At 52.5% G+C, this 18,217-nt stretch overlaps 2 protein-coding genes across 3 annotated transcripts; one reads left to right on the top strand and one right to left on the bottom strand.

Moving 5' to 3' along the window:
• Nucleotides 1-3,366: 3,366 nt before the first annotated feature.
• Nucleotides 3,367-11,515, bottom strand: RTN2 (reticulon 2). Of its 2 annotated transcripts, XM_081118608.1 has the most exons (10): nucleotides 11,310-11,515; nucleotides 9,583-9,627; nucleotides 8,995-9,465; nucleotides 8,632-8,889; nucleotides 6,242-6,449; nucleotides 5,738-5,876; nucleotides 5,529-5,598; nucleotides 5,357-5,403; nucleotides 4,132-4,190; nucleotides 3,367-3,866 (listed from the first exon to the last, which is right to left on the bottom strand). In XM_081118608.1, the coding sequence occupies exons 1-10, from the start codon at nucleotides 11,341-11,343 to the stop codon at nucleotides 3,785-3,787; spliced, it is 1,413 nt and encodes a 470-aa protein (XP_080974734.1). In that variant the 5' UTR covers nucleotides 11,344-11,515; the 3' UTR covers nucleotides 3,367-3,784. The 2 variants fall into 2 exon arrangements, with proteins under 2 accessions (XP_080974734.1, XP_080974735.1); XM_081118609.1 differs by lacking the exons at nucleotides 8,632-8,889; nucleotides 8,995-9,465; nucleotides 9,583-9,627; nucleotides 11,310-11,515 and adding an exon at nucleotides 7,938-8,058.
• Nucleotides 11,516-12,692: 1,177 nt separating this feature from the next.
• On the top strand, nucleotides 12,693-17,324 carry PPM1N (protein phosphatase, Mg2+/Mn2+ dependent 1N (putative); the record flags this gene model as incomplete). Its single annotated transcript, XM_081119455.1, has 5 exons — nucleotides 12,693-13,610; nucleotides 14,399-14,516; nucleotides 14,595-14,700; nucleotides 14,785-14,845; nucleotides 15,960-17,324. The coding sequence occupies 5 exons, from the start codon at nucleotides 12,693-12,695 to the stop codon at nucleotides 16,026-16,028; spliced, it is 1,272 nt and encodes a 423-aa protein (XP_080975581.1). The 3' UTR covers nucleotides 16,029-17,324.
• Nucleotides 17,325-18,217: the final 893 nt, after the last annotated feature.

Below are 18,217 nucleotides of genomic sequence, written 5' to 3'. Positions count from 1 at the left end.
AAGTGAAAGGGAGAAATCCATGTAATTCTCAAATTAAACATCCTACAGCTAACAGGATAGGCGAGTTTCTCTTCATCTTTTGCAGTTGTCTTTGACATTTGCGGAAAAGACTTAACCACAGGAAGAGGCCCTCGCGGCTTAGGGTAAATCGTGATGCAGAGGCCAGCAGCGACCTCTCGAGGCGCTGGCGTCGTCCCGCACCTTTAAATCCACTTTGGAGGAGAAAGAAAAAGGGGAAGGGGCCGCCCGAAAGGTGGAATTGAACCACTCTGTCGCTAGACAGCTACAGGTTTGAAGCCTGCACCCCAGACCACTGAGGATCATCCGGGCGACTCTCCCGTCCACCCATCTAGCTATATAAAGGACACAAGGATTATCTTCTTACAGTTATGGTTGTGTGGTCTGGAAGGTTATAAGATTGTTTACATCAATATTTACAAGATTTTCCTATTTACTTACTGTGGCAGATAGCCTTCCAAATATTATCTTTGTTTCACATGGTACGAATCATCTTCGTTTTGGAAAACGCTTATTTGCATAGCGCCGCGCATTCTGGGAAACGGTTCCAAAGGTCCCTGGCCCACTATCCTGTAGTTGTTAAAGGGCCAGAACCTCTGTTTCCAAGTGAGAAATCCGTTTTTCAAGAGAAGAGACTCATAATTTGGCCTTCGGAAGCCCCTTCCCTGAAAAATCCGAATTCAAGTGAGTTGGGTTCCTGCTAGAGTCTCATTTAGCCAAGCCCGGAAGTCTCCGGCTGGCGGCTGTAGGGCTGGTGCGACACCTGCTGTTCTTTTTTAGAACTTCAGCGACTTACGAAGGCCTATGTTAATTCAAATACAGTATTTATTGACCGCCTACTGAGTCCCAGGCACTGTCCTAGGTGCTGGGGATGACAGAAACTCTGTCCCCATTCAGCTTAGCCACTAGAAATCATCAATTCCTGTACCTGCATTTTATGGCCGGGGAGACTGAGGCTTAGAAACGAAGAGCACCGTACTCTACTCCACGCAGCCCGCCCACCTGGGGAAACCGAACCTGTGCCCGCATAATTATTATTACTAAAAAGGTCATCCTTTTATAACCAAAAGCAATGATCCTTTGACAACAACATCATTCCCCAACATGAAACATTCCCATGGCTCCCATCTCAGAGTAAGTCAAAGTTCTCACCACGGCCTTACAAATAAATCCCTATAATCTAGCACCTTTCACTCCTCTCACCCCATCTAGTCCTCTCTCTTCATAAACTTGAATTCTGGCATAAAGATCTTCTACACACACCTTCTCAGGGCCATTGAGTTTGCTGATCCCCCTGCCTGAATCTCCTTTCTCCACATGCTCACACGACTCACTGCCTCCCTTCACTCTGGCCTCTGCTCCAATATCACCACTTAATGAGACCCCCCTGACCATTCAGTTTAAAATAGCACATCCTGTCGCTCTATCCCCTTACCCTTCTGGCCTCTTCTCCATCACCCTGCCATATTCTATGTCTATTTCTTACTGTCCGTCTGGTCCTGGTAGAATATTCGTTCCATGAAACTGTGGACTTTGTTTTGGTTCATTTCTGTGTCCCTGGTACCTAAAGAGTCCTTGAGCACATAGCAGATGCTCAGTAAATACTTGTGGGATGAATGAGAGGCTGTTATTATTACTATCCTTCTCATTTTCTCCATCTGGAAAACAAGACTAGTACAACTGATTTCACTGGAGGAATGGTAATGAGAAGGTAGATATAAAAGTATGACCCAGGGTGGATCAAACAACTAGGAGGCACTCAGTAAAGGCTGTTTCAATGTCCAACCTGTTTCCTGTCTTCAGGGTGGCCAGGATGGGCTTGGGGACTTTGCTATTCCTGGACCCATAATTTCAACCACTCCTTCTTCCTCCATTCTTTGATATGGACAAATTAACACTTTGTCTTATGGAAAATGTGAATAAAAGCATCTTTATGAAAATTTGCTGTTAATTTTTTAAATTTGGGAATTTAAAACATTGTCTCTGCTTAGCAAGTCCAGATTCAAGAAAAGCCCCCCTATGCCCCTTTCTTTTAGTTAGATAGTCATAGCTAGGCAACCCCTGTATAACTACTGCTCCTGTAACATCATCTGTCTCCTAAAATGCAACATGTGTTGCTAGAGGCAAGTGAGATGATTTTAGATGATGCACTAGCAAACATTTTAAATGTTAAAAACTTTGTTTATTGTTACTGTTATCTTCTATTTCTGCAAAATGACACTGACTTCCTTGGTGATAAAGTAACATTTCCTTTAAAAGGACATTTGGTTTTGTGTTTTTGTTTTTAATCCTCCCCCTAGGACCTGTTTGTTGATGAGAGAGAGGAAGGGAGAAAGAGAGAGAAAGAAACATTAATCGATTGCTTCCCGTACCCACCCCCAGTGGGGATCGGACCCATAACCCAGGTATGTGTCCTGACTGGGAATCAATCTGCAATCTTTCGGTGTATAGGATGACTCTAACCAACTTAGCCACCCAGTCAGGGCTATTTTTTTAATAAACCAATTTAAAGAAAAATATTAGGTAAATAGTAGAACAGGTGACGTAATGATCAGGAATGTTGTGAGGGAAGGACTGAGGTTTGGGAAAGCATGTCATAGATAACAATAGCAGCTTCTGTTTATTATATGCCAGGCCCTGAGACAAGACACGGTTATGATGACACTTTTTCACTTGAAGAAACCAAGGCTTCCAGAGATGAAGTCACTTGCTCAAGGTCACACAGCCAGGAGGTAGTTAAGCTGGGATTAAAATTCAGGTCTGTGAACCTTTAGACTTTAGTGTCCTTTTTCTTCCTCCCTCAGATTACAATTTTGGAACCTGAGGCCCAGAGAGGCCATGAAGCCTGGCATTCTGTCCCAAGGCAATTGGAATGGAAAGAAGTGGGTGCATGAGAGAAGTTTGGGAGAGAGAATAGACATGGCTTCGTGACTGATTAGATGCGAAGGGCAAGGGAATAGAAATTCAGGGACAAATCTGGGTCTCGGGCCTGGTGACAATGTGGGCAGAGAGGACATCCCTGAGATGGAAATCAGGTAGAACAAGTTAGGGGGTTAGATATGTTTGCAGGGCAGCTGGACACGTGTCTGGATCTCAGATGAGACGGCTGCGCAGCAGGCAGTGTGGGGATTGACTAGAGCACAGGTATTGAAAGCGGCGGCCGAGGGCTGGTTAGCCCTGGGATGGGCAATCTCTCAGTGTCCTCCCTTCAATCATTTCATAATCTAAACAGATTTTCGAGGAGGCTTCTTCTGCAGAGATGGGGAAGGTTCCTCTTTGAGTTTTGCTTAAGTAGTTTTTAGTGAAGGAAGGTGAAAGCTGAAGGGGGCTTGAAGAACAGGAAGCTTTGGGTTTTCCACAGGAGTCTTTATTACAGTGTAAATCCAAGCTCAGGCCTCCCCTGGGCCCCATGCAAAGCCCCCGGCGTCGGGCCCAGTAGCATCCAGAAGACACCAACCCCTCACGGCGCCTCCAGCGGCGAGTTCACGTAAGTGCAGGGCGGGTGCCCTAGCTAGGCAACTACAAGTCCCAGCAGGACCCCGGCCAAGGTGCCTCGCTTTTCCCGGACTCCTAGAGCAGAGCCTCTTGGGAAATGTAGTCCTGGCCGCTCAGGCAATTTGCGCTAACTCCCTGGTGTGAGTGATCCAGACACCCACCCGGAAATGGCTGGGGCTGAGGAGGGACGAGGGTGGGATGAAAGGGAGATTGAGGGGAGCAGAGGGCTTCAGGGGGTGAGGGCAGGCGTCCCGCAGGCAGAGACACCCTATCATTCGGCTTTGGCTTTGGATCCGGAGACTGCGGCTGCTGCCGAGGCAAGGGCTCCGGTCCCTGGGATCTTTGCTCGGATCCTGAGGGAGAAACAGGTAGAGTCAGGTGGGGCAAGACGCTGGGGAGGGAGGTGTCTGAGAACTAGGGGGAAAGCTGGGTGGGGGAACTAGCCGAGTCCCCAAAGCGAGCCCCGCTCTCCGCCTAATGGCCTGCGTTGGAATTGTCTGCCACCCTTCTTTGAGAAGGGGGCATTCAGCCCCAGGAGATTTAGGGACAGGAAATGGGGGGTTCCCAAGTCCCCCCCACACACCTCCCATCTCAGCCACCTCCACTCCATGCCCTTACTTAGCTTTGATGTGGCTCAACTGATTGGTCACCAGTCCCACATACTGGTCGATCTGGGCCTGGGGAGACCAAGAAAGGGTCAAAGGGGAAGTTAGAGGGGGTCCCTCTTCCTAATTCATTCAGGAGACTGCTTTCTCCCTCACATCCAAATCAGGAGGTGGGGGGAGTGGCCCACCACTCCACTTTCAACTTTAAACCTGATAGAATACCCTGGAAGACAGAAGTTCAAGTTGAAGTGTCAGTCAGTAGGGCCACACTCTGTGTGGGGAGTGACTCAGGTAAACACACAAGAATTTGACAGAGTCTGTTTCCTGGGCATGACTTTAATCTTTGAGTGAGCTGTGTGAGTGTGTGTGTGTTTCGGGGGAGGGCGAAAGTAGAGGGCATCGGTGCTGGCTGTCATTGATTTAAATACTAGCTTAATTCATAGTGTGAGTTGACTTGGAGGACTCGAGTCCAGCGTGTGAAGGAGTTAGGACTATCTGGCAGGACGTGTATTATTGGGCTCTCAGCTGTGCTAGATAAGGGACCGTCAGTCCATCTGTCTGCCTCTGGATAGGATATATGTCAGTAGCCTTGGTTGTCGGCATTCTGGGCTGACGGTCACCCACCCAATTCTGACTGAGTTGTCAGCCCCTGGCAGTTTCAGGGAGTGAGAGCATCAGTCAGTCCACCTGTGTTGGCTGGGATGGTGTACATCAGACCCAGACTATGTGTAAGGATAGATGGCATCAGTTTGTCTGTCTGTCTGCAACTGGAGGTGTTCATCTGTCTGCCTGTTTCTGGCTAGGATGATTGTTGTTCCGCTTGAGGCTGTCAGGGACAAAAGACATCAGGCAGACTGACTTTCTGTAGCTAGGACATGTCAGTAGCTCCTTGGATGCATTGTCAGGGAGGAGCACTGGTTAGTCCACCTGCCTTGGGTTGGGGCACGTCAGTCGGACCCTGGCTCTGTTAGGGAACAGCAACCAAAATGCCTGCCTCTAGCAGTGGAAACATATTCTAGATTCTAGCTCCATGGAGGGGCAGCAGCCAGACCACCTGTGCCTGGCTGGGACATATGTCAGTGATCACATATGTGATCCTTCCAGGGGTGGAAACACTAGTTGGTCCTTTCGTCTCTGGTTGGGACACCTGTCAGTGGAACCCTGGCTGTAGAGGGAGGGGCAGCCAGATCACCCATATTTGGCTGCAATACTACCAACTGAGGGCCTGTCACACTCACCTGGTGCTGCCGGTACATCAGGGGGATGGTGAATAAGCCAATCACTCCTGTGGGAACAGAGATGAGGGGTCAGGATTCTCCCAAGAGATTAACAATTCCATCTAGAGCCCTGTCCCCCATCATCCCAAGGACCCACCTCCTTACCCAGCCCCCTACCACCTTCCCAGCTCACCCAGAATGAGAAGAGTCAAACCATTGAAGACGGCACCCACGAAGGTCAAGATGTAGAAGAGAAGGGCCAGCTGGGGGTGAGGGTCAGGGTCAGCAGAGCCTATAAGGCACTCCCCAGACTGTGAACTTACACAAAAATGGCCCTCTTACCCCCCAGGGGCAGGAAGGTGAATGTTGGGAACCCAGGAGAGAATGGGGGCTTTGGAGCACCTTGAGGGAGTCCACGAGGTCTTCTACCAGGAAGAAATGCCGCAGCTGGGTGGCTGCAGAGACCACTTGGGAGGCAATCTGCCGGGACAAACGTTCCGTCTGCTCCCGAGTCAGGGTCAGGTCAACATCCAGATAGGCCCTGAGAGGACAGAGGGGTGTGAGGTGACTCAATGGGTGGGTGAAGCCCAGGCTGAGAGGTGTGGCTTGGACAAGGGCAAGAAATAAGGGTTGGGGAGAAGATCAGGTGTAGAGGGCTAAGGTCAAGGTTAGGGTCAGGAGGTGGGATCAAGGATTAAGGATAAGAGGTTAGGATCAGAGGTTAGGGCTGCAAGTGCAGGGTCAGAGCATGGTTTAAAGTCAGGCTCAGGGTTAGGTTGGAGTCAGAAAGATGAATGGGTCTGGGCCAGGTTGAGAAGTTGGCGCCTGATCTGAGGTCAGGGGTCATGACTTAGGGTCAGTAGTGGGGTCTGGACAGAGTCAAGGTTAGGGGCTGGGGGTTCTCACTGGAAGGGGTTGGCACCGTCCCCCCGGTGCACGGCCTGCAGCACTTTTCGGTAAACCCTGAGAGAGATGGTGCCACAGAGCAGCAACAGGGCCACATGGGCGGCCACGGACACGATGCTAAAGTGCAGGAGGCACAGCAGGGAGATCATGAGACCTGTGAAGACCACTCCTGATGTCTTCGTGTCCTTCCAGTACAGCAGGTCCGCCACTGTGGAGGAGGGGAGCAATCAGGCTGGGGTTTGGACCTGACCTGGCTGACCTCTTGACCTCCCATTTCCTGTCTCAGGGCTGAACCATGAACCCTTGACACACCTGCGTCAGCCTTGACCCAATTTCCAAAGTTTTAATGTCTTCTTGCCTCCCCTCTTCCCCTCTGGGAAAACCCAAGTTAACCATCTAGCAAGTTTCTTTATCTTGTGTGGCCACAATTCTTGGTCATTATTTATGAAAAATGGAATCATAGATACACTTTTCTGCATCACACATATCTCACTCTACCTTCCCCCCTAGAATTCCCTACTAGTCAACTGGAATAGCTCTTAATCCATTCTTTTTAAGAGTGCCCCAGTACTCTAGTGTTGCTGCACTGCCATTCATTTTATTCAATCATGTATCCATTGCTGGGCCATTCACTTTGTTTCCTATCTTCCTTCCGCCAACAGTACTGTAAGCACCAGCCTTCTACAGATATTCTTATCTATTTCTGAGATAGAATCCCAGGGGTGGAATGGCTGGGTGGATATCATACATATTCTCAGATTGCTTACTAGCAAGACTGTAACAATTCTTATTCCCATGAGCAAAGTGATAGTGATCTTTCTCTAGCATCCTGCCCAGCAGTGGGCGTTACTGTTTTTTTTTGTTTTTGTTTTTGTTTTTTGGGCAACCGGATAGGTGTAAAATGATATCTCTTTGATACCCCTACCAACACAGTTTCTAAGTCCCACATGTATTAACAACACTATCCTCCTTCCTAAGCCCTAACCCAAATTTCTGACCTCTTTCTAAGACCCTACACTCACCTCCCAAGCCCAACCTGAGCCCTGACCAATGACCTCCAGACCCCAATGTTTCATCTCATCCACATAAACTTTATCAGCCCTCCCAATAATCCGCTCCCATTTGAGCCCTGAACCAGGAGCCCAGTACCCTTCCACTTCTTTCCAGACCCTGTCCATCCCCTCACCCTCACTCCAATCAAACTCTGACCCATCCCCAAAGGTTCTTCTCAGAGTCCGACTCCCCTTCCCCGTACACATCCTCCCATCTGCCTTTAACTAGGGCAGGCCTCCCGTCCACCCGGCGCGCAGGGACCTCCCCGAGGCCCGCGCCCGTGGGTGGGGGAGGGGCCGGGTCGTCTGAGGCGGGGGCTAAGTTTAGGCACGCGGGGGGGAGGGGGCCTGGCTTGCAGCTGTGCTGGCCCATCCAGCTCCTGAGTGACAGCGCCGCCTGGGCCTGAAGATGGGGGAGGGTGCCTTCCTGCTCTTAGGCTCCAAAGCCCTGTCTTGGGGGAGAGGGTACCCCACGCTCCCTCCACACTCTCCCTAGACACCCCCAAAACTCCCCAGCCTCAGCCTGCAGCTCTGGGGAATCTGGGACCAACAGGAAACATTCCCCCAGATTTGAGGGCGATAGCGAATCTGGATCCCTTTCCACCATCCCTCAACCCCCGCCCCAGCCCGCCCCGCAAGCCCACCTTTACTCCCCATCTCTGCTCCGAGTGAGAGGCTGCGGACACCACTGCTTCTCGGGGATTTTGCCCACTTCGGTGGAACCCGGAGGGAGGGAGCAGGGGGGGCGGGGCCCCTTTGTACCGAGCCAATGGCTCTCCGTAGAGGTGGGGACAAATCCAAAAAGGGGTGGTTCTCTTTGTAAACAGCCAAAAGCAGTGATGTCTATAAGCAACCCTTGGCGGTTCATGGAGGCAGCATATTTTAAAGTAAGGCAGGGTGTGTTTGCAACTGGCTAATGGATGTGGCCAAGGAAGAGGAGTTTTTAAAAGGCACAGAGTTTACTTATAAATGTCCCACAGCCACATCCAGAAGAGAGCTTTATTTTCTTCAGGGATTTGACCTGTCCAAAATCAACCTGTAGGGGGAGCACTCCAGTAGAGGGATTATTTTTTTAGCAATCAGCCAATCCTAATGCTCGCAAAGAAGACTAATTTCCCAAGTGGGAGGAGATCTATATCAAAAAGAATCAATGGCAATCTTAGATAATAGGAAAAAAAAAAGTTAAGGGCGGAATTTATAAAGTCCAGCCAATAGTAATGCCTCCTCCCTTCTCCACTCTCCTCCGTTCCTTCGCCAAGCTGGTCCCTTTAAATTGCAAATTGCAACCCGCCTGCCCGCCCTGTAATCCAAAGGAGCACCTTCAAGCGATCAGTTTACCTAGAAGGTGTGGTTCCGATGTGAATTCTGATTGGTCCGTGCTAACAAGGCACTGCCCCGTGATTGGCTTCCGATCCAGCTGCCCCCACGGCTCTTCCTCTTTCTCGTCCAGCGAGGGCTCATCAGGCCAAGAGTTCGAATCCCGGGATCTGGGTGGGGACGGGGTACGGGCCTGGGGGGTCCTAGAGCCAGGGCTGGACTGTGGAGTCAAGACTTCGGGCGGCGAGGACTGAGCGAGTCTGAGTTGTAGGTCCAGTTCTGGCGCGTTAGAGAGAGAAACCATGAGTTTTCACCTCGGAAGTGCCCTGAGAAGAGACTACCCACCCCTTGTGACTTTGGTCCCAGCACCTGGGGACATCTCACCTTTCCCAGCTTCTCTAGCCTCTGATCCGTCGAGCTCCTCGTCTTCCAGCGGGGTGGAGCTACTGGTGGCAGAGTCCTCCCCAGACCCCGCTCCCCGGCCCGCCCAGTCCAGCTGGTCCAGCTGGAGCCCCAGGTCCTCCAGGGGGCGCTCGGCCCGAGGGGCAGTATCCGGATCTCCCCGGCGCACGGGCTCCGGGGATTGGCTCAGGCTGGGGATGCTCTCCAAGCTGTCGCCCAGGCCAGGCTGAGCGGGTGGGTCTCGCGGTTCCGAGACCGAGCGGCCCTGGGGCCGGGGCCGGCGGGCAGCTGAATCCCGGCGCGCTCCGGAGCCCACCACGCCGTCGAAGGCAATGTAGGAGAAGGTCAGCTCCCGGGGGGTGCCCCAGTCCTGCGAAGTGGTCTCTTCCTCGTCGTCCTCCGAGAACTCCCGGGCTGTGTGCAGCTCCCGAAAATCCGAGTCGTCGTTTCCTCCTACAGTGAGAAAGGAGGGCGTGAGCTCCTCCTAGCCTGCAGGGCCCTGCCCCACTCTCCTCAACCGGCCCACCCAGCTGGGAGCCCCTTTCGAGTCACATTTCCCGTGTGACTTACCTTCCGTGGAGTCAGGGGTAGAGGAGGCTGTAGATGGAGCTTCTTCTGCGAGAGGGGAAAAAACCAGAAGATTCTTAGAAGTCTAGACTGTCCGAGTCATTGAAGAGCGCCGGTCCTGGAAGCTTGGGTGGGCCGAATGAAGGAATCAGAATATTTGACTCACAGGGCCTTTGGAATGTTCTGAATACAGGCTGTAAGACCTGTCACTTCTAGCAGAAGCTCAGCTTTAGAAGTTCAAATCCAGGAACCCTAATCTCAGAATCTTCAAATTAGGACTCGTAGGAGGATTCAATTCATTCATTCTTTCAACAACCATTTATCGAGTGCCCACTATGTGCCAGGCACTGTTTTAGACCCTGAGGACACAACTACGAACAAAAAAGACAAAACTCCTGCCCTCATAAAGCATATACTTTATAAAGGACACAGACAATAAACAATTAAATATGTGATGTTGGGTGCTTTCAGTGTGTGGAGGAAAACAAGCTGGGTAAGGGAAGAGAAAGTGAGAGGTTGCTGCTTCGGACAGGGTGATCAGAAGACTTCTCCGATAAGATGATATTTGAGCAGAGGTCTGAAGGAAGTGAGGAATCCATGCAGCTATCTAGGGAAGAATCTTCCAGGCAGGTGGAAAAGCTCAGTGGAAAGGCCCTGAGGCAGGCACTGTTTGGCATATTTGAGGAAAAGAGAGGTGCAGAGGTGTGATTGGAGCAGAGTAACTGAGGGGAAGGAGAGGTGGGAGATGAGGGACGGTAGGTAAGGTGGAGGGGCCACCCTTTGTAAGCCAAAGTAAGCACAAGATCTTTGAATTTGGGGATGATATTCTAAAAGGTTGAAATAACAAATTCTTAGAATTTTGGCATCTGGACTTCCCAGATGCAAGTGGCTAGATCTGAGAGTGTTGAAATCCCCAACTATCAGAACCACAGGAGTGTGGGGCAGAGAATGTTAGACAAGGACTATTAGAACTCTGGGCTCAGAGATCGTGAGGATCAGACAAGGCCTTTTCAGTTGAGGAATCCACTTCCTCAGAGCTATCGAGCTTGGGGCTTTGCCTACAGGAGATGCTCAGTGCTCTTTAGAAATTGGAACCAGAGGCCCTCCGCCCCCACCTTGTTTCCTTAGCTGGGGAATCGGATCCCGGGAATCAGAGGGCCGGAGCAGAGTGAGTCTCTTCTAGGGTTACTACGAATCAGTGGTAAAACCCGCTAAGGACCCAGGAGTCCTGGCTCCAACCGGGAATGGCTGTTTCCCAGGGACAGGAGGTTGGACAATTTGGGCGAGGTTGGGGCTGCCTGTGAGTCAGGGCAGAAAACGGAGCTGGGATGCAAAGGTGGGTGACTGGGAGGTCAGACTCCTTTCCTCCATCCTGGCTCTACCCCTCAATTCAACTGCCCTCCCTGCCGGCTGCGGCCAGCACCAGGCATGGGGACAGCTCCCGGCGAACGCCCTCATTCCTGGGCGAGGCCCAGCAGCACATCCCAGAGCCGAGCGCGCCCCCACGCTAGTTATCTCAGTGCCCCCCAACTCCGCCCTTTGTCACTCAAGTCCTCCGGGTCAGGTCGCCCCCGTTGCCGCTAGATCGCGGGGGGAGGGGAGAGCATCCTTTGTCTCCTTTGCCTCCTCCCCATCTCTGCTCTCCCGCAGCCGGGCGCGGAGAGGATACCAGGGAGGAGCCCACCCGGGCCTCTGGGCCCCACACCGGGCCCGAACCTGCCCCTACTCACTGCAGTGGGCGAAGACCGGCAGGACCTGCCCCATGGCCCCCCTCGGGCCTGCATCGGGACCCCCGCCCACTTCGGCCACGCCGCCCTGGGCCTGGGGCCGCGGGCACTCATCTCCACCGAGCCCACGACGCCGCCGCCATCCTTGCCGCCACCTCCTCCTGGGCTGCTCCAGCAGCCGCCGCCGCCGCCGCCGCCCTCCGCTCGGCTCGGCTGGGGCGGGCGGGGCAGCGGTGGGGAAAGCACTGCGGCGCGGAGCTGGGGGCGGGGCCCGAGGGAGGGTAGGGGGCGGGGCAACACCGTGGGCACCGGGAGGGGCGGGGCTTTTCCACGAGGGGGCGGGGCTAGGATGATAGGCTATGGGGCGGAGAAGTTGGTAAAAGACGGTCCAAAGGGCAGAGTCTATATGGAGAGGGGCGCGGCCTGTAGGGGAAGAGGGGCGGAGCCTACGTTTGGGTGAGGGGCTGGGGAAAGAAGGGGGGGTGTGGATCTCAGAGGAGCGGGGCTAGGGGTGGTATTAAGGAGAGTTAGGATTTGAGTCTAGATTTTTCAGAGGGAGTGGGGAAGGGCGCGGATAGAAACTACCCAGAAAGTTTTGAGACCAGAAGAGGAGCTCACACATGTGTGAGCCAGTTTAAAATTACTTATTCCGATATTGGGCGGGGCCAGAGACAGAGGAGCTAGAGGCGTGGCCTAAAGGGAATACCAGAACCGGACCGGGAGGGCGTGACCTAGAAGGTGGGCGTAACTTGGAGCGAGAACACCTGCTTTGGCTTAGCAGAAAGTCCCTGTCCGCGGGGGCCTGTACTTAAGAGGCGAAGCTAGAAGTGGGGCCAGGACTGAGAATATTAAGAGTTTGAGGCTGTGGGATTGCATGAGTGGCGGGACCTGGAAAAGAAGCAACCGAAGTCTGGGGTAGAGACTCAGAAGGAGAGGGATCGAACTAAAAAAATAAAGGATTTTAAAGATTTTAAAACTGGGGTTGGGCCACTGAGGTGGTTGGAGCTTGGAGGGAGTAGGGCTGCGGGGACTGAAGCCAAGAGTGTAGCGTTGAGAACATAGATTCTAGAGTCGTGTCCCTCTGGTTCTGCGACTCAGTTTCCTCTTCGGCAAATAGGAAATGATAATATAAAATAGTGTGTATCGCATGGTGAATGCTAGTTTGCTACTATTATTTTTCCCTAACCCTGATCCCAAACCTCCCTTTGAAAGTGAGAGACAAAGGAAGACACAAGAGTCCAATCTCTTCTAGTGACTCGACTTGAGTTCAGGTCAAGGGCATAGCAAGGAGATTTCAGTGGTTTAAAAATCTCAGTGGAGGGGATTAATGCGGGGGGCGGGGGGCAGGTGCAGAGGGTGGAGCCTTCCTGATCCCGGGACAGAAGGATGGCGGCCCTTGCCCGCCTGCTGGAGAGTCTCCTCTGGCCAGCCCGCAAGGAAGAGGCGGTGGCGGCGGCGGAGGAGGAGGGGCGCTGGGCTCCCAACGGGCCTAGGCTCCTCCTGGACGCGCCGCGATGCTCTCAGCGGCCGCACGGGGGTGCGGCAGCGTCTTGGGGCCTACGCTTCGGGGCGAGCTCAGCGCAGGGTTGGCGCGCGCATATGGAGGACGCGCACTGCGCTTGGCTCGCGTTACCCGGGCTGCCCCCAGGCTGGGCTTTCTTTGCAGTCCTCGACGGCCACGGCGGGACGCGAGCAGCCCTCTTTGGCGCGCGCCACCTGCCGGGCCACGTGCTGGAGGCGTTGGGCCCGGCGCCTGGCGAGCCCGAGGGCGTGTGCAGGGCACTCCGCCGCGCCTTCCTGAGCGCAGACTCTCGCCTGCGCTCGCTCTGGCCCCAGGGCGAGCCGGGCGGCTCCACCGCGGTGGCGTTGCTCGTCTCCCCGCGCTTTCTCTACCTGGCGCACTGCGGTGACTCTCGCGCGGTGCTGAGCCGCGCGGGAGCTGTGGCCTTCAGCACCGAGGACCATCGACCCCTCCGGCCCCGGGAACGAGAGCGTATCCATGACGCGGGCGGCACCATCTGCCGCCGGCGCCTCGAGGGCTCTCTGGCCGTGTCGCGAGCACTGGGAGACTTTGCCTACAAAGAGACTCCGGGAAGGCCCCCTGAGTTGCAGCTTGTTTCCGCGGAGCCTGAGGTGACCTCCCTGGCACGGCGGGCCGAGGACGAGTTCATGCTCCTGGCCTCCGACGGTGTGTGGGACGCGATGTCTGGTGCTGCCCTGGTGGGACTGGTGGCATCACGCCTCTGCTTGGGCCTGACCCCAGAGCTTCTCTGCGCGCAGCTGTTGGACACGTGCCTGTGCAAGGTCCTGGGGCGGGGCTTGGGATCGCTGGGGGGAAGAACCTAATGGTTTAAGGGCGGAGGGGCTTTAGTGGAGGGCCTTGAGCAAAACTAAAGAGGGAGTGGGGCTCCACTAAAGGGCGCCCGTGGGAATGGGGCGGGGCCAAAATACGGAGAGGGCGGAACCTGAGGGACGCCTTGAGGCAAGATGGGAACGTGGTACCTGAAGTGCTACATAAATAAGTGGGAGGGATTTAAGCGAAAGGGTGTGGTCTTTTGGGATAGTATGGCCCTGGGTCATAGGAGTGGGTCTTTTTTTTATTATTATTGACTTTAGAGAGGAAAGCAGAGCAAGAGAAACATCGATTTGTTGTTCCACTTAGTTATACATTCATTGGTTGACTCTTGCATGTGCCCTGACGGGAGAGGAAACAGCAACGTTGGTGTATCGAGGACAACGCTCTAACGAGCTGAACTGCCCCGGCCAGGGCCAGAGAGGGTCTTGAGGCTTGATTCATACCGAGAGGAGCAGCTAGGCTGTAGAGTGGGAGGAGCTTTCGGGAAGGGGCGTGGTCCTCTCTGATTGGGCGGGGCTAGACCAGTGTGGGGCAGAGTCTAAGAGGTTGGTCCCAGTGAGTTGGCTTGGTTTAGACTGGCAGGTAGGCAGGATTTGAGAGAAATGGCATAACCCGATTAGGGAGGGAGGCACAAGAACACGGGATTGTTAGGGAGCTCTGCTTCCTAGGGCATGGAGCCCCGTGCTGGGGCATCCCACCAGGTCCCACCAGGCTCTCGTTTCTCTACCTTCTTTAGGGCAGCCTGGACAACATGACCTGCATCCTGGTCTGCTTCCCGGGGGCCCCCAGGCCTTGTGAGGAGGCCATCAGGAAGGAGCTAGCACTGGATGCAGCCCTGGGCCGCAGGGTCGCCGGTGGGCAAGCTCTAGAAGCTCAGCGGGAAGGGTGGTCGGCAAGCAGGGGTACTCCCATAACCCTTGCCTTCTTCTCAGAGCTGTGTTCCTCTACCCAGGAGTCCCCCAGCCTGAACAAGGTTTTCAGGATTCTGGCCTCTGAGGACATCCCAGATTTACCTCCTGGGGGAGGGCTCTACTGCAAGTGAGTCAGGGTGGGATGGGGTATGATGGGGAGAGAGGTGGCCAGAGGAGGGTCTCCTCCTGAGGGCCTCCCTCTGCTCTCCAGGGCCGCTGTCATCGCTGAAGCTTATTCGCAGCTCTTTCAGGCCTCAGGGGAGCGCTGGGAGGTAAGGACCCTATGTTCTTGAATGTTTCTCTTAGAAGCGTAGAACCCAGTCCCCTTGCCCCCTTTAGAGATAGGGAAATTGAGGCGAGAAGGGGAGAGGGACTTGCCTGATATATTAATACATTCTTACTCCTGGCCTGAAGCATTGTGCTAGGTGTGATGGCAGGAAAAGAGACTGTGCTTCCCTCAGGAAATGTGCCCCCTGCAATGATCTGTAAAGCCCCGTCATTCCTAGTACCACCCCCTCCATCCAGGAATAAGGCAGAAAAATTCAAGGAATGTTGCTGACCAGGCCTGGATGCACTGCAGGCCAGGGTATCCCTGAGGATGATCTGGGTCTTGGAGAGAGGTCGTGAATGGGACCCAGACAGCCTAAGAGAATTGGAGATGTCAGTGGGTGGGACCACATAAAGGAAGGGGTGGGGTGGGGCTCGGGGTGGAAATGGGAAGGAGGAAGCTAGGGCCAGAGCCCAAAGGCTTTTGCATAGCAGAAAAGAGAGTTTGGTTATTCCAGCTTAGAGGAGGGTGGTTGTTGATAGTTTCTGAGCAGCAGAAAGACATATTTGTGGGGATTGCTTGATTGTGAGTGACAGAAGCCCAATTCAACCTGGGAAAGCAGAACAGGGAGTTTACTGGGCCATGTAATTGAAGCGTTCAGGGACTTAAGGCATGACTGCATCCAGTTGTCAGATGATGTCATCAGGAACCGTCTCTTAGTTTTATTTCCTCTGAGTTGGCTTCATTCCCAGGCAGGGTCTCAGCTTGAGGTAGCAGAGTTGCAGCTCCAGCCTCAGATCCCACAAGCCTAACATCCTCAGTGGAGAGAAGGCACCAGTTTCCCAGTAGTTGCAGCAATGGTTCCAGAGCTGGTTTTCATCAGCCACACTGGGTCACATGCCTGCCAGTCAGTGTGTCTCTGACTGGCCAGACTGTGGTCACAAGCCCAGGCCTAGTGCTTAGGGTTGGGGATCCAGTGCATCCAAATCTGATGGATTAAGAGATGGGGAATGGTAGTCCCCCAAAGGAAAATAGGAGTGTTTCCAGAATACAGGGGAGTAGATACTGAGAGACAAGAAGGGGTCCCTATTCACCAGCTCTTACATTTTACATTACAGAAAGTGCAGAGTGGGGCTGGGAAGGTCACTGGCACCCATTCAAGCTCTGCCTTGGACTTCCAGGCCTGACAGCTGTCGTCCTTTGGGGTCCCTCTGTTGTCCTTTGGGGTCCCTCTGTTGTCCTTTGGAGCCCCAAGGAAACTTAGAAACCTCCCCTTCCCCCGCTACGCAGACCAGCGGAAGGAAGACAAGCCGATGGAGGAACCCCAGAATGTTTATTTCCCCTTCTCCTACTTCCCTCTTACAAAAAAGTCTTATGAGAGGGGAAGTTCCATTCACCATCTCGACAGAGAAAAAATACCCTAAAACCAAATGTTTGTGAACGGACCCTGGGAGATCACCCAGTTCAATAATCTTCTCTTCCTTTTACATTTCTCATCTGTTTTGGGGGAGGTAGGAGAGATTTTTTATTATTAAATTAAAATTACATGATTTAAGATAGATTTTTCTTGTAGAAAAACCCCACTCTAAACATTTGCTCAGGCATTTGGCAAATATATCGGGCACCTGCTCATAGCCATCAACCAGGGGGACTCACTGAGATTCCTGCCTATTCTAAGGGCCCACCTCCTAGTGTGTGGGGAGACAGCAAGGGAACCGATAAATAAGGTCATCTCAGACACTGACAAGTCTCAAAGAAAATAAAACAGGGAAGTGATAAGAAAAGCTACTTTGGTTTTTTAAATTGTCATTCATCTCATTTTTTGAATGGTAATAAGTTCCCTTGATTCAAATTCAAAGGATACAAAAATGTATACAATGAGAAGCCTTTCTCCATCCCCCACCCCTCAGCCACTTGGGATGGATGCTTTAGACAGGGGGCTCAGGGAAGGTCTCTGAGGAGGGGACAGTTGAGCAGAGACCTGACAGAGAAGCAGCCAGCCATAGAAATACCCCAGGGAAGCATGTCCCAAGGCAGACCAGCGTGAAAGCCTAGAGACAGGATCAAAGTTGGTATTTTCTTTTTAAAAAATTTATTGATTCGAGAGAAGGAAAAGAAATATCTATTTGTTGTTCCACTTATGCATTCCTTGGTTGATTTTCGTATGTGCCCTGACCGGGGATCAAACCTGAAACCTTGGCATATTGGGGCAATGCTTCAACCAGCTGAGCCTTTGGGGTCCCTGGCCAGAGCTCAAACTTGGCATTTTCAAGATGAGGCTTGAGATCCCTATGACCATTGAATACTCCACAGTCCCATTCTTTATCCTGTTGGTAACCACTGCAATGAGTTTGGAGTAGATTGTTCCAGACCTCTGACTCTGCAAGTATACCCATGTATATGGAACCTTAGGTGTTTCCTTAATTATTTTCACAGTTTGTTTTTTCCCCACTCAATAAAATGCTGGGAACTTCTTTCATGCCATTTGCACACCTCATTCTTTTTAGCTGCTGCCCAGTGCGTCAGATAAGGGATGTGCAGTGGTTTCCCTATCCATGCTTCTCTTGATGGACGTTTAGGGTATTTCCATATTCTTGCCCTCATATCACTGCTACCATAAAGATCCTTGGTCAGGCTCCTTGTGTACATATGCAAGGGTTTCTTTACTGCAGGGTTCTTGCTACCTGTTTTGTACAACACTTGAGCTAAGAATGGTTTTTACATTTTAAAGGGATGTACAAAATATATGAAAGAGACTCTATGCTTAATATACCTACAATATTTACTAATTGGACCTTTTTAGAAAAAGTTTGCTGACTGCAGTGCAGGTGACACACAGAAGCACCACCCCTCCCATTTCACAGATGGGAAAGCTGAGACCCAGAGAGGGGAAAGGACTTGCCCAAGGTCACACAGAACTAGGGTTCTCATTCATTTGAATAAATGTGGGTTGAGATGCTGGTCTGGGCTTGGCTGGGTTAGTGAGGCACAGAAATACATCAATTCTATACCTGTTCCTAAAGAACTCACAGCCTAAGGAGACACACAGAGAAGCAATGATAACCCAGGTGGGTCAGGGTTCAAGGGCTCCTAGGGTGAGGTGGAGAAGGGGAGAGGATTACTCAGTTCTGCAGAGAAGAATTAATGTCAGCACATGTCCTAGAAGTATGAGGTGAGGTCAGGACAGCATCCAGAGGATTCGGCTTGGACAAAGGCCGCGAGGTTGACTTCCTCACCTAGTCAACTGGACCCCGAGTATTGTTTGTTTTACACTCACACCTTGTACCAAGCACCACTGTAGTTCTGGGGGTTTAGGCAAGAGGGCTTATAGCCCAGATTTACTCCCTGCCTCCAGTCCTCAGTTTACCCATTTATA

The sequence above is a fragment of the Miniopterus schreibersii genome, assembly GCF_964146895.1.
Source record: "Miniopterus schreibersii genome assembly, chromosome: 18".
In the NCBI taxonomy this organism is placed as follows: domain Eukaryota; kingdom Metazoa; phylum Chordata; class Mammalia; order Chiroptera; family Miniopteridae; genus Miniopterus; species Miniopterus schreibersii.
Note: the sequence above shows the minus strand (reverse complement) of the source record. Positions and strands in the feature narration are given on the sequence as shown.